Source organism: Eleutherodactylus coqui, chromosome 7 (assembly GCF_035609145.1).
Source record: "Eleutherodactylus coqui strain aEleCoq1 chromosome 7, aEleCoq1.hap1, whole genome shotgun sequence".
Lineage (NCBI taxonomy): Eukaryota > Metazoa > Chordata > Amphibia > Anura > Eleutherodactylidae > Eleutherodactylus > Eleutherodactylus coqui.
The window spans coordinates 136,213,001-136,229,288 of NC_089843.1; the positions used below are offsets into that span (position 1 = coordinate 136,213,001).

General features: G+C 47.0%; 1 protein-coding gene across 1 annotated transcript in view; it reads left to right on the forward strand.

The window, feature by feature from the left end:
• Nucleotides 1–16,288, forward strand: part of SLC7A11 (solute carrier family 7 member 11) — a 220,235-nt gene that overhangs the window by 134,726 nt on the left and 69,221 nt on the right. The window contains exons 7-9 of the mRNA XM_066573742.1: nucleotides 369–492; nucleotides 3,275–3,378; nucleotides 4,594–4,690. Coding sequence (XP_066429839.1) covers nucleotides 369–492; nucleotides 3,275–3,378; nucleotides 4,594–4,690 — 325 coding nt within the window. The remainder of the gene's footprint in view (nucleotides 1–368; nucleotides 493–3,274; nucleotides 3,379–4,593; nucleotides 4,691–16,288) is intronic.

Genomic DNA, 16,288 nt, shown 5'->3' on the forward strand with positions numbered 1-16,288 from the left:
AGGACGAGCAGAGAGGTACTCGGATAAAGCACATTACTCGGACGAGTAGTGCTTATCCGAGTACGTTCGCTCATCTCTAGTAGTCATCTTTCCTTTAATATGTATGGCCACCACTCAGCTAAACTAATGTTACATACAGAAGTGAGTCTGAGAAAGATTATTCTCAGATTAGAAAATGAATTTGTAAAGTTTAAGCCAAAGACTGAAAACACAACTGAAATTCAACTACATTGTGACTAAAATGAACAAGTATAAAGCTAATTGTTTTATTCTTCTGACAAATACTGGGAATGTGATATAAGACGTAGAACAGAAATAATGTCATAATATAAAACTATTAATGTAACCTTTCTCCTTTTCTTCATCAGAAACATACCTTTTGCAATATGTATATCAATGGTAATTGTAACAGTTGGATACGTCTTAACCAACGTGGCCTACTACACAACCATCACGGCAGAAGAGCTGGTCCTCTCCAGTGCAGTTGCAGTGGTAAGAAAGCATAAATGGACACAATGTAATCAATATACATCACTGATATTAGCTCGAATGAAGATAATCATCTTGCCGTACTTCTATAGTGCGCTGTAGATAATTTTTAGGGCTCCAAAATGTCAAACACTTTCATTGCAGGAAAGGGTGATGAGTAGAGTTGAGCGAACGTACTCTGTTGAGCTTGATGCTCATTCGAGTATTAGCGTACTCGATGGTGCTCATTACTCGAACAAGCAACAAGCCGTGTTCGACCCCGCCCCAGTTTTTGGCTCCTCCCCGCTGTGACGTGCCTGTTTTGGCCCCTCCCCGCCGCGATGCAGCACGCGTCATTGCAAAAATTTTTTGTCTGGTAGTGGAGAGAAAGAGCGAGAGAGTAGAGCTCTCAAACTTTACGAAAAGCTTGACTCGAATAACGCGGACCCGAGCATTTGGGTGCTCGCTCATCTCTAATGATGAGCAAAGTCTTTTCTTGCTGCAGATACTTGGAGGTCAATACTGAATCTATGGAACTGTAAGGCCTCTTCCACACGGATGACAGCGATATCGCTGCTATGTACACGCAATTTTGAAGCGTCAGTGATACTTCTTTCTCGATAAAATCGCACAATTTTATAGCAAGAAAGTTAAAAGCTTTCTAATATTAAAATCGCATTGCACGAAAATCGCAAGTTCGTGCTATGCGATGCGATAAATAAGAAGGCTCCGTAGGGAAACGGGCTACAAAACCTCGCAAATCGTGACAATATTTAGCAACCGGCAATTTTTTTCTCGCACTGTAGCAGGCTACAAAACATCACTAATATGAAGGAACCCATTGGAAAGCATGACTTCACATACATGCGATTTGTAGCACTGTCACATGGGGAGAAAATCGCACAATTTTGTCATCAGTGTGAAACCGGCCTAAATGATATTTCTGACCTTGCTTAGAGTAGAAGGCATGCGTTTCAAAAACACATATGCAGGTTTGCATGCAGTTTCTGAGCCCTTTATGATAATTTAGCTGTTCCACTCATCTGATTGGACAAGCAGGACACTTCTGTCACATTCATAGCAAGTTACAACATTAGCAGCAGCTGTTATAGATGGGTGTCTGCTCTGGTAACATATTTTCCTTGCATTCTCACATTCAGTTTTTAGTTCAGCTTTTGGTGTATTTTTAATGCAGTTAATTAAGCCAAAGCCAAGAGTGGATCTAGTGGGGAGAGAAATATACAAGATTGACCAGGGGCGTAACTATAGGTTGCACCCAGGCCCAGGAGCCTTAGGGGGGCCATAAAGCCCCTCTTCTCCATATAAGGAGCCCAGTACTATGAATAAAGCATTATAGTTGGCGGCCCCGTTACAGGTTTTGCATTGGGGTCCAGGAGCTTCAAGTTACGCCTCTGAGATTGACTAAAGCCCCATTTGCACTGGACAAATGTTGGGCAAACTATGCCCGACACTCGTCCCCCGCATGTACTCGCTCCTGTGCTGTCACATAGGAGCAAGTATTGCTGGCTCTCCGACAGAGCGGCCAGCAGGTGTTTTATGGTGCGTTCACATTTGCTGCAGATTTTGGTGCAGATATGCAGCAGATTTCACCCCTTCAATTTGAATTCAATTGATGAGTTGGGATCTGCACCAAAATCTGTGATAAGATCTGCAAACCACCTACATAAAGGTTTATGAATTGTACATTATACCAGTATTATAATATACCATAACATAATTAGAGACTTGAAAGAATGAAGCAATTCTAAAATCTGCAATTTTGTTAAGTATCACATAGCCTTTACATTTTACATGGAAACATGGAATTACTTAGCAACAAACAAAACTATTGACATTCATAGAAATCATTTAAATAAATTGCACAGTGATTATATTTCAGCTGCGACTCCCTCATATAGTTACACAGCCAATGTATGCATGGGGAAGGATACAATTCAAAGGCTTCGGGCAATTCAACAATTTTAGAGTAAATTCTGTACAGATAATCTAATTTGAATGCATATTCAGTTGTATAGAAAATGACAGGATAACTTTTGTATTATACAAAAACTCAACCCAGTATATCCCCCCCCCCCCCCTCTCAATACTACAGCTATGTGATATGCAGTGCAGATAAGAAGGTGGTAAAACAAATAACTAGACAAATTATAAAGGCTCTAAAAGATAGGGATATTGATAAGAGACTTTCTGTTTGACCCAAGATGGTACTTTGTAAATAGGAATTGAGCCAACAATGGAGCAAATCTGAAGTGTACAGCTAGGGGGATTAGTCACTCAGGATCTTCATCTTCCTACATAGGATGGTTGACACATACATAGAAACTCAATGTAATACTAGAAACTCCCTCTTTTCTAGCTTCAGCCGGCTGTATTATTTATTCACACAGTAACAGTGTATAGCATGTAAACAAACATCTGGCCATCTGGTCTCTAACTAAACATTCTACATTGCACTTACTAACTGGCTAATGTGCCCCAGAACAAACATGTTCAGTTTCCTTCAATGACATAGGCTCCCACAGGTCCTAGCCACTACATAGGCCAAAATAGAGAGGCTCACCTATATATTTCAAGAGCCCTCTCAGGTGTCTCCTAATCAGGCTCAATATACAGACTAACACCTTTTTTTCCTCTGGGTTTCACTCTTATTATCAATTACAACACTTTACAATTAGGCCACTTTATTAACTGCACCCCTACAATGTTCGTTGTCAAGCATCTTATAGTGAATAACCTCTAGCAGAATAAATTTAAGATAAAGTTTCTTCTATCAAATTCTTTTCAGACATATGCAGAACGTCTCCTGGGAAATTTCTCTCTGGCGGTTCCCATTTTTGTTGCTTTATCTTGCTTTGGCTCAATGAATGGTGGAATTTTTGCTGTTTCAAGGTGAGAAATATAAAAAAAAACCACTCACAATCATTATTGTCAGAACATAATGAGTTGTGTATTGAGGTCATAACATTTGGGTTTGGTAAAGTTGACTTCAGGTAGCCATCAGAATATTTTTAATACAGTGATACATTGGGTTAAGAGTGCCTCAGCTTACAAGCTTTATGACTTGAGAGCAGGCTCTCTCCTGAATTTTTGCTCTGATTTAAGAGCAAAAACTTAGCTTAAGAGCCTTGCTCTCAATGGGGCCGCTGCTGCTGCTGGTGGCCCCATTGAAAGCAATGGCCTGCCGGCAACCCCTGCAGTAATTTTAGGGGGAGGGCTTAAAATATAAGCCCTTCCCTGAAAATCTTCCCTAGCTGTAGTAAAAAAATATATACTCACCTGTCCGCCGCTGCCGGGGCTCAGACGTGTCTAGCCGCAGCTTATTCTCCCTTCATTTGTAATCCCCGCTTGCCGAAAAGCTTCAGAGCAGTGCAGGGAGAACAAGCGGCGTCTAGACTCGCCTAAGTCCGAGCATGCAGGTGAGTACATATTTTTAAAAATTTTTTACTACAGCTAGGGATGCTTTTCAGGGAAGGGCTTATATTTAAAGCCCTTCCCCAAAAAATCACTGCGGGGTGCCAGCGTCTTATTGCTTTCAATGGGGCAACGCCATCCCCATTGAAAGCAGTGGGTAAGTTTCGCGATCCGGAACGGATTAATGGCTTTTCCATTAATTTTAATGGGGAAAATTGATTTGACTTACGAGTGTTTTGGGTTGAGAGCTCTGTCACGGAACAAATTAAACTCTTAACCCAAGGCACCACTGTACAGGGCTATAGAGGTGATTTGGAACCTTGCATCAGAAAAATAGAGCTCCAAAAGCTATAAATAAATATTAACAAACTAATGAGCATATCATATTAGAAATGATGATAAAAGGTGGAGATTTGCTTTAAGGCACATTTCCACATAGAAATTATTGGTAAGATCTCAGGAAAAAAAAATAACCAGATAAAACCATAATGAGCAGTTGCTTCCCATAAGCAAGCCTTTAGCATTGCACTATCTGTCGGTTAAATATTGAAAGCATATTCAAGTATGTGAATTTTTCGCTCATAGTAAAATAAATTTGGCAGTTCTCATATCTCTAACATTTTGCAAAAATTATTTAAAAAACTAACTCAAAATATGTATTGCTATTTGTAACATTTGTATTTATTCCATCAGGATGTTCTATGTTGCCTCTCGAGAAGGTCACCTTCCAGAGATCCTCTCTATGATTCATGTACACAAGCATACTCCTTTGCCAGCTGTCATTGTTTTGGTAAGCTAAGAACATCTTTGACTGTTTCTACTCGCAGTGATCTTAATCGCAATTATTTATTGGTGTTTATTAACGGCAATATATTCACTTACGCTTTATATACTCTGCCACAGCACATCTTCAAAGATAACATGGTTATTGTAAGTGTTTTGCAGATGCTAGCACCATAGACCAGACTTTTCATTAGCTAGGTTTAAACACATTACTTGACTGCATATACATAGTGTAAGAATTAAAGATGAGCGAACACCAAAATGCTCGGGTGCTCGTTATTCGAAACGAACTTCCCGTGATGTTCGAGGGTTCGTTTCGAATAACGAACCCCATTGAAGTCAATGGGCGACCCGAGCATTTTTGTATTTCGCCGATGCTCGCTAAGGTTTTCATGTGTGAAAATCTGGGCAATTCAAGAAAGTGATGGGAACGACACAGCAACGGATAGGGCAGGCGAGGGGCTACATGTTGGGCTGCATCTCAAGTTCACAGGTCCCACTATTAAGCCACAATACCGGCAAGAGTGGGCCCCCCCCCCCTCCCAACAACTTTTACTTCTGAAAAGCCCTCATTAGCAATGCATACCTTAGCTAAGCACCACACTACCTCCAACAAAGCACAATCACTGCCTGCATGACACTCCGCTGCCACTTCTCCTGGGTTACATGCTGACCAACCCCCCGCCCCCCCTCCCCCCCACAGCGCACACCAAAGTGTCCCTGCGCAGCCTTCAGCTGCCCTCATGCCACGCCACACTCATGTCTATTTATAAGTGCGTCTGCCATGAGGAGGAACCGCAGGCACACACTGCAGAGGGTTGGCACGGCTAGGCAGCGACCCTCTTTAAAAGGGGCGGGGCGATAGCCCACAATGCTGTACAGAAGCAATGAGAAATATAATCCTGTGCCACCGCCATCAGGAGCTGCACACGTGGGCATAGCAATGGGGAACCTATGTGCCACACACTATTCATTCTGTCAAGGTGTCTGCATGCCCCAGTCAGACCGGGCTTTTTAATTCATAGACACAGGCAGGTACAACTCCCTATTGTGAAGTCCCTGTGGACCGACAGCATGGGTGGCTCCCTGGAACCCACCGGCGGTACATAAAAATATCCCATTGCATTGCCCAACACAGCTGAGGTAGTAATGTCGTGCTTAATGCAGGTGGGCTTCGGCCCACACTGCATGCCCCGGTCAGACTGGGGTTCTTTACAAGTGGACACATGTAGGTTACACTCCGTGTGCACCTACAGCATGGGTGGCTCCCTGGAACCCACCGGCGGTACATAAAAATATCCCATTGCATTGCCCAACACAGCTGAGGTAACGTCAGCTGTAATGCAGGTGGGCTAAAAATTAATTTGATTACACTGTAGGCGAGGGCCCACAAAAATTACTGTATCAACAGTACTAATGTACATCCAAAAAATTGGCCATGGCCAGCCAAGAGGGCAGGTGAAACCCATTAATCGCTTTGGTTAATGTGGCTTAAGTGGTAACTAGGCCTGGAGGCAGCCCAGTTTAACGAAAAATTGGTTCAAGTTAAAGTTCCAACGCTTTTAAGCGCATTGAAACTTTTAAAAATTGTTCAGAAAAATTATTTGAGTGAGCCTTGTGGCCCTAAGAAAAATTGCCCGTTCAGCGTGATTACGTGAGGTTTCAGGAGGAGGAGCAGGAGGAGGAGGAGGAATATTAGACACTGATTGATGAAGCAGAAAAGTCCCCGTTTTGGATGGTGAGAGAGAATGTAGCTTCCATCCGCGGGTTCAGCCTACGTATTGCTTACGTATCCTTGCTGTCCGCTGGTGGAGAAGAGAAGTCTGGGGAAATCCAGGCTTTGTTCATCTTGATGAGTGTTAGCCTGTCGGCACTGTCGGTTGACAAGCGGGTACGCTTATCTGTGATGATTCCCCCAGCCGCACTAAACACCCTTTCCGACAAGACGCTAGCCGCAGGACAAGCAACACCTCCAGGGCATACAGCGCTAGTTTAGGCCACGTGTCTAGCTTCGACACCCAGTAGTTGTAGGTGGCAGAGGCGTCACGGAGGACGGTCGTGCGATCGGCTACGCACTCCCTCACCATCCTTTTACAGTGCTCCCGCCGACTCAGCCTTGACTGGGGAGCGGTGACACAGTCTTGGTGGGGAGCCATAAAGCTGGCCAGGCCCTTAAAGACTGTTGCACTGTCTGGGCTGTACATGCTGCTCGATCTCCGCACCTCCCCTGCTACCTTGCCCTCGGTACTGCGCCTTCGGCCACTAGCGCTGTCGACTGGGAATTTTATCATCAGCTTGTCCGCAAGGGTCCTGTGGTATAGCAACACTCTCGAACCCCTTTCCTCTTCGGGAATGAGAGTGGGCAGGTTCTCCTTATAGCGTGGGTCGAGCAGTGTGTACATCCATTAATCCGTTGTGGCCAGAATGCGTGCAACGCGAGGGTCACGAGAAAGGCATCCTAACATGAAGTCAGCCATGTTTGCCAGGGTACCTGTACGCAACACATGGCTGTCTTCACTAGGAAGATCACTTGCAGGATCCTCCTCCTCCTCCTCCTCAGGCCATACACGCTGAAAGGATGACAGGCAATCAGCCGGTGTACCATCAGCAGTGGGCCAAGCTGTCTCTTCCCCCTCCTCCTCATCCTCCTCATGCTCCTCCTCCTCCTCCTGTACGCGCTGAGAAATAGACAGGAGGGTGCCCTGACTATCCAGCGGCATACTGTCTTCCCCCGCCCCCGTTTCCGAGCGCAAAGCAGCTGCCTTTATGCTTTGCAGGGAATTTCTCAAGATGCATAGCAGAGGAATGGTGATGCTAATGATTGCAGCATCGCCGCTCACCACCTGGGTAGACTCCTCAAAATTACCAAGGACATGGCAGATGTCTGCCAACCAGGCCCACTCTTCTGAAAAGAATTGAGGAGGCTGACTCCCACTGCGCCGCCCATGTTGGAGTTGGTATTCGACTGTAGCTCTACGCTGTTCATAGAGCCTGGCCAACATGTGGAGCGTAGAGTTCCACCGTGTGGGCACGTCGCACAGCAGTCGGTGCACTGGCAGCTTAAAGCGATGTTGCAGGGTGCGCAGGGTGGCAGCGTCCGTGTGGGACTTGCGGAAATGTGCGCAGAGCCGGCGCGCCTTTACGAGCAGGTCTGACAAGCGTGGGTAGCTTTTCAGAAAGCGCTGAACCACCAAATTAAAGACGTGGGCCAGGCATGGCACGTGCGTGAGGCTGCCGAGCTGCAGAGCCGCCACCAGGTTACGGCCGTTGTCACACACGACCATGCCCGGTTGGAGGCTCAGCGGCGCAAGCCAGCGGTCGGTCTGCTGTGTCAGACCCTGCAGCAGTTCGTGGGCCGTGTGCCTCTTATCTCCTAAGCTGAGTAGTTTCAGCACGGCCTGCTGACGCTTGCCCACCGCTGTGCTGCCACACCGCTCGACACTGACTGCTGGCGACATGCTGCTGCTAACACATCTTGATTGCGAGACAGAGGTTGCGGAGGAGGAGGAGGAGGAGGGTGCTTTAGTGGAGGAAGCATACACCTCCGCAGATACCACCACCGAGCTGTGGCCTGCAATTCTGGGGGTGGGTAGGACGTGAGCGGTCCCAGGCTCTGACTCTGTCCCAGCCTCCACTAAATTCACCCAATGTGCCGTCAGGGAGATGTAGTGGCCCTGCCCGCCTGTGCTTGTCCACGTGTCCGTAGTTAAGTGGACCTTGCCACTAACCGCATTGGTGAGGGCGCGTACAATGTTGCGGGAGACGTGGTCGTGCAGGGCTGGGACGGCACATCGGGAAAAGTAGTGGCGACTAGGAACTGAGTAGCGCGGGGCCGCCGCCTCCATGATACTTTTGAAGGACTCCGTTTCCACAACCCTATACGGCAGCATCTCAAGGCTGATGAATTTTGCTATGCGGACGGTTAACGTTTGAGCGTGCGGGTGCGTGGCGGCGTACTTGCGCTTGCGCTCCAACAGTTGCGCAAGCAACGGCTGGACGGTGCGCTGAACTACACTGGTGGATGCGGCCGAGGACAGCGGAGGTGAGGGTGTGGGTGCAGGCCATGAGGCGGTAGTGCCCGTGTCCTGAGAGGGGGGTTGGATCTCAGTGGCAGGTTGGGGCACAGGGGGAGAGGCAGGGGTGCAAACCGGAGGTGGTGAACGGCCTTCGTCCCACCTTGTGGGGTGCTTGGCCATCATATGTCTGCGCATGCTGGTGGTGGTGAGGCTGTTGGTGTTGGCTCCCCGGCTGAGCTTTGCACGACAAAGGTTGCACACCACTGTTCGTCGGTCGTCAGGCGTCTCTGTGAAAAACTGCCACACCTTAGAGCACCTCGGCCTCTGCAGGGTGGCATGGCGCGAGGGTGTGCTTTGGGAAACACTTGGTGGATTATTCGGTCTGGCCCTGCCTCTACCCCTGGCCACCGCACTGCCTCTTGCAACCTGCCCTGCTGCTGCCCGTGCCTCCCCCTCTGAAGACCTGTCCTGTGTAGGCGTTGCACACCAGGTGGGGTCAGTCACCTCATCGTCCTGCTGCTCTTCCTCCGAATCCTCTGTGCGCTGCTCCCTCGGACTTACTGCCCTTACTACTACCTCACTGCAAGACAACTGTGTCTGATCGTCCTCCTCACCCACAGAAAGTTGTTGAGACAGTTGGCGTAAGTCCCCAGCCTCTTCCCCCGGACCCCGGGAACATTCGAATGGTTGGGCATCAGTGACGATAAACTCCTCTGGTGGGAGAGGAACCACTGCTGTCCAATCTGAGCAGGGGCCCAAGAACAGTTCCTGGGAGTGTTCCCGCTCCTGAGCATGTGTCATTGTAGTGGAGTGAGGAGGCTGGGAGGAAGGAGGAGCAGCAGACAGAGGATTCGGATTTGCAGCAGTGGACGGCGCAGAACTGTGGCTGGACGATAGGTTGCTCGAAGCACTTTCTGCCATCCACGACAGGACCTGCTCACACTGCTCATTTTCTAATAACCGTCTCCCGCGTGGACCCATGACTTGTGCGATGACTGTCGGGACGCCAGAAACGTGCCTGTCTACTAATCGCGCAGCAGACGGCTGCGATACACCTAGAACAGGAGTTCGGCCTGTGCCCACACCCTGACTTGGCCCTCCGCGTCCTCGGCCGCGTCCACGTCCTCTAGGCCTACCCCTACCCCTCAGCATGCTGTATTATCAGTGATTTGATTTCACAGGCAGGAAATAAATTGGCGCAAGACTGCAGGCCAAATATAATTTTTTCCCTTTTTTGAAAACGAAACGCCCCACTGCCTCTAGTGAATGAATAATCTAAGTTTAATAACTGTGCTGTGGCCCTGCTAATGTGTCACAGAACTTGAGGGTAGCAGAGTTATTAACTCTGGCAGAGCAGGTATTTTTTTCCCAATTAAGGAAAGCAAATGGCGAAGCCAGCAGTAAACCGTAGCTGGGTGCGTCTGATTTTTTAACGTTGTAAACGCAGCTCACACGTGTCCACAGCCCTTAGGACGGACAGAGGCAGGACAAATAGATTTCTTTTCCCTTTTTTTACACCAAAAGGACCCACTGCGTATATTCAATGAACATGAGAAGTTTTATAACTGTGCTGTGGGCCTGCTAATGTGTCACAGAACTTAAGGGTAGCAGAGTTATTAACTCTGGCAGAGCAGGTATTTTTTTCCCAATTAAGGAAAGCAAATGGCGAAGCCAGCAGTAAACCATAGCTGGGTGCGTCTGATTTTTTAACGTTGTACACGCAGCTCACACGTGTCCACAGCCCTTAGGACGGACAGAGGCAGGACAAATAGATTTCTTTTCCCTTTTTTTACACCAAAAGGACCCACTGCGTATATTCAATGAACATGAGAAGTTTTATAACTGTGCTGTGGCCCTGCTAATGTGTCACAGAACTTGAGGGTAGCAGAGTTATTAACTCTGGCAGAGCAGGTATTTTTTTCCCAATTAAGGAAAGCAAATGGCGAAGCCAGCAGTAAACCGTAGCTGGGTGCGTCTGATTTTTTAACGTTGTACACGCAGCTCACACGTGTCCACAGCCCTTAGGACGGACAGAGGCAGGACACATAGATTTCTTTTCCCTTTTTTTACACCAAAAGGACCCACTGCGTATATTCAATGAATAATAACTGTGTTGTGGCCCTGCCTACACAATTCTTTCCCTGTAGTATCAATGGAGGGTGCAATGCTCTGCAGAGGCGATTTTGAGAAAAAAAAAAATATGCAGCACTGCTAACAGCAGCCAGCACAGTACTGCACACGGTTAAATATGGCCCTGGAAAGGACCGTTGAGGTTCTTGAAGGCTACACTCACTCCTAACACTCTCCCTGCCTATCCAACACTTCTGTCCCTAATGCCGGGTGCAACGCTCTGCAGAGGCGATTTTGAGAAAAAAAAAAAAGTCACTGCTAACAGCAGCCAACACACAGGTGTTACTGGCCCTAATAAGGACCTTTGGGGTTCTTGAAGCCTACACTAACTGCTATTTCTCTCCCTACAGCAGCTCCGGTACCAGCAGCACTGTCCCTCATCTAACTCACAAGGCATCTGAGGCGAGCTGCGGGAGGGGCCGACTTTTATATTCGGGTGACATCTGATCTTCCCAGCCACTCACAGCAGGGGGGTGGTATAGGGCTTGAACGTCACAGGGGGAAGTTGTAATGCCTTCCCTGTCTTTCAATTGGCCAGAAAAGCGCGCTAACGTCTCAGGGAAGGAAGTGAAAGTAACCCGAATACCGCATGGTGTTCGTTACGAATAACGAGCATCCCGAACACCCTAATATTCACACGAATATCAAGCTCGGACGAATACGTTCGCTCATCTCTAGTAAGAATCTTTAAATAGTGAGTTCTTTGCACATTAGTTGGTGCTCTTTTCTGGACTCTACACTGTAAGCATATTTTAATTATAACAAAATGATCAGCAGATATAGTTGAGGAAAGTCTTAGTGGAGAAGAATTTATCCACATTTTTTCTGATTTATTATTAAATAGGTAAAATATTATGAGTATGATATACGACTACTGTGTGATCAAGTATTAAGGGGACCGTGGACCTGGGGTTGTTCAAACAACTTAGGCCAAATGTAAAATATTCTCTGGTTGACCATTAAATAAGCAACCACAACAATAACCATTGGGTGCAGACTTTGTAGTGGATCTGCACTATATTTGACCCCTTTAATTGATAGAGTGATATCTCCTGTGAATCCATACCAAAATCCATGTCAATGTCTGCATCAAATGGTGTGGATTTTGACACGAATTTTCGTGTGGAGTTTCTAAGGATGTTTCCACTGTGGAACATTTCCAGCAAATCCGCTAAATGTATATTTGCTCCACTCCCCCCCCCCCCAAAAAAAAAGAAATATATTCTATAATATACACCACCCTTTATAATGCAGCAGGTTAAAGGAGATGTCCCGAGGCAGCAAGTGGGTCTATACACTTCTGCATGGCCATATTAATGCACTTTGTAATGTACATTGTGCATTAATTATGAGCCATACAGAAGTTATAAAAAGTTTTTTACTTACCTGCTCCGTTGCTAGCGTCCTCGTTCCCATGGAGCCGACTAATTTTCGCCCTCCGATGGCCAAATTAGCCGCGCTTGCGCAGTCCGGGTCTTCTGCTGTTCTCTATGGGGCTCCGTGTAGCTCCACCCCGTCACGTGCCGATTCCAGCCAATCAGGAGGCTGGAATCGGCAATGGACCGCACAGAAGAGCTGCGGTCCACGGAGGTAGAGGATCCCGGCGGCCATCTTCACCGGTAAGTATAGAAGTCACCGGAGCGCCGGGATTCAGGTAAGCGCTGTGCTGTTCTTTTTTTCAGTCCCTGCATCGGGGTTGTCTCGCGCCGAACGGGGGGGGGGGGGGGGGGGGGTTTGAAAAAAAAAAAAACCCGTTTCGGCGCGGGACAACCCCTTTAAGGGCTCGATCACATGAACGCTGTAGGTGTGCAGTATAGCGGTGTGCAAAGATCGCAGCTATACTGCTCTAAAGATCACATGAACGTGTTAATTCCTGCTACTTGAAGTAGCCTGTTCACACAATCCAAGGTGTGTGGTGTCTGCTTTCCAGCTCCCATAGGAGTCTATGGAAAGCATGCACCAAAGATGGGTCAGGTCCTATCTTTGACCGCACCACGGAGCTTAGATGCGACCTGCAGTCACATGTCCAATCTTTGTTAGGTGCGTGAAATTAGCGTGCCTAACAATCGTTCATGTGAACGCTTTTATAGGAACATATTGGTACCTATAGAAGCACCTCTAATGCCAGTAGACAGCACTCAGGTGAATGAGGCCTTAGATACAGCTTAGCTTTAGCATACCTCTAAATAGTACAGTTACCGTACAACAGACTCAAATATTAGTTCTACACAGGGATAGTGATTGTAGTGCATTTACCTCTAATGATCACAGGTGATGTCATCTCTGCTTGGAGTCATCCATATTTGGTTTTCTTCTCTCAGGACCCAGACAACCATTGAGATTTCTTCAAGCCATGACTCACTTCCCTCTTGCACTCTATCCCTATCCACCTGCTGCAAACCCTAGGCAAATTTCAGTGCTCCCCATAGTACTAATGAGCCTGCTGTGGCTCCACTTAGTAATAATGGTACCAAAGGATTCACTGTGTGCCTGACTTAGTAATAGGACCTGCTGTTTCCCCCAAATTAATAATAGTGATCCTCTCTGTGGCCATACTTAGTAAAATAAGCTCTGCATGCCCTAACTAGTAATAGTGATCCCATCTGTGGCCCCATAGTAATAGTGTTCTATTACTATGGCGCCACAAAAGGGATCCCTATTACTAAGTAAATCTCATGACCATAATTAGTACTAGGGCACTCTCTGTGCCCCCAAATAGTATAGAGCCTCATCTGTGGCACTTGTTGGATGGTAGAGAACCCTTTCTACATCTGATGGCCTAACTCTCAAAAAAACATGACATAGTGATTATGGGAGATTTTAACTATCCAGGCATTTGTTGGGAATTTCTCTCATGTAAAAGTAATGGATCCAACAAATTCTTATCAGCTCTTGCTGACAACTTTATCTTACAAAAAGTAGAAGAGAAAACAAGGGGATCTGCTATCTTGGAAATAATTTTTCTACCAACAGGGAGGGAATGGTTGAGGAAGCAAATGTGGGTGGGACCTTAGGAGGCAGTGATCATGCTACCCTTGAATTCTGGATAAAAAGGGGGGAGACCTGAGAAAACTCAGACCTCAAGGTTGGATTTCAGAAAGGCAGATTTTAATGGACTCAGAAAGAGGGTAGGGAAAATCCAATGGCTAGATGTTCTTAAGGACAGAAATGTCCAAGAAGATTGGGAAATACTGCAAAATGAGGATCTCAAAGCACAATCGTTAACAATCCCTAAAAGAAGGAAAAATGGGAAGCATTTAAAGAGACCAGCATGGATAAACACAGAACTTGCACACATGTTAAAAATGAAGAAAAATATGTTTATCAAATGGAAAGATGGGGGAATATCTAAAGAAGAATACAATGCGGTCTGCAGAAACAGGGCAAGTGTCAGAAAAGCTAAAGCTAATAATGAATTGAGGCTTGCAAGAGAGGCCAAAAGCAATAAAAAAAGGATTTCGGAGGTATGTCAAAAGCAAAAGAAAAGTCAAAAATGCTATTAGATGCTTACAAGATGAAAATAGTGAATTGGTTAAGAATGATGTTGAGAAGGCCCAACTTTTATCTGTTTTCTCTCAGAAAGTAGATGTAACATCAACTGATCTTCCCTGTGCTATTGGTGGAATGAAAGAAGGCTATCTATAGAGAGATGGTGAGGGAACACATAGCTAACTTAAATGAAATCACATCTCAAGAACCAGATGAATTACATCCTAGGATACTAAAGGAAGCAGCAGAGGTAATTACTAGAGATAAGCGAGCACCAAAATGCTCGGGTGCTCGTTACTCGGGACGAAATTTTCGCAATGCTCGAGGGTTCGTTTCGAATAACGAACCCCATTGAAGTCAATGGGCGACCCGAACATTTTTATATTTCGCCGATGCTCGCTAAGGTTTCCATGTGTAAAAATCTGGGCAATTCAAGAAAGTGATGGGAACGACACAGCAACAGATAGGGCAGGCGAGGGGCTACATGTTGGGCTGCATCTCAAGTTCACAGGTCCCACTATTAAGCCACAATACCGGCAAGAGTGTCCCCCCCCCCCTCCCAACAACTTTTACTTCTGAAAAGCCCACATTAGCATGGCATACCTTAGCTACGCACCACACTACCTACAACAAAGCACAATCACTGCCTGCATGACACTCTGCTGCCACTTCTCCTGGGTTACATGCTGCCCAACCCCCCTCCCCCCTGCACGACGCAGTGTCCACAGCGCACACCAAACTGTCCCTGCGCAGCCTTCAGCTGCCCTCATGCCACACCACCCTCATGTCTATTTATAAGTGCGTCTGCCATGAGGAGGAACTGCAGGCACACACTGCAGAGGGTTGGCACGGCAAGGAAGCGACCCTCTTTAAAAGTGGTGGGGCGATAGCCCACAATGCTGTACAGAAGCAATGAGAAATATAATCCTGTGCCACCGCCATCAGGAGCTGCACACGTGGGCATAGCAATGGGGAACCTATGTGCCACACACTATTCATTCTGTAAAGGTGTCTGCATGCCCCAGTCAGACTGGTAATATGTACCTTAACAGTAACCGCGTTGGTGGTAATGTGGTGGTGACTGCGGACCTAGTAGCGCGGTTGTATTTTGTTGGTTTTCGGAATGTGGCCAGGATTAAGTTGGCCGTGGCAGGGGATGTTTTTGAGGCACTACGTGTCCTCTCCACGTGTCCATGGTTATATGCACCTTAACAGTAACCGCGTTGGTGGTAATGTGGTGGTGACTGCGGACCTAGTAACGCGGTTTTATTTTGTTGGTTTTCGGAATGTGGCCAGGATTAAGTGGGCTGTGGCGGGGGGATGGTGGGGGGGCTCTCTTGTTGTGTCGGTAAAGGTGAAATTCTTGGACTGCCACCAGACGAACCAATGCAAAGGCATTTGCCAAGAATGTTTTCATTGTTGGAGGAGGAGAGGGATGTTTTTGAGGCACTACGTGTCCTCTCCACGTGTCCGTGGTTATATGCACCTTAACAGTAACTGCGTTGGTGGTAATGTGGTGGTGACTGCGGACCTAGTAGCGCGGTTGTATTTTGTTGGTTTTCGGAATGTGGCCAGGATTAAGTTGGCCGTGGCGGGGGATGTTTTTGAGGCACTACGTGTCCTCTCCACGTGTCCGTGGTTATATGCACCTTAACAGGAACCGCGTTGGTGGTAATGTGGTGGTGACTGCGGACCTAGTAGCGCAATTTTATTTTGTTGGTTTTCGGAATGTGGCCACGATTAAGTGGGCCGTGGCGGGGGATGTTTTTGAGGCACTACGTATCCTCTCCACGTGTCCGTGGTTATATGCACCTTAACAGTAACCGCATCGGTGGGAAATGGCCTCGCCGCCATCATGTCTTTGGGAAGCCTCTGTTTCCACACCCCAGAGACATACCATTAGCAGCGGTATAGGCAGAGCCCATAATTCGTAACATTTCAGCCGTAGCATTAGGACAGGCCCCACTAAC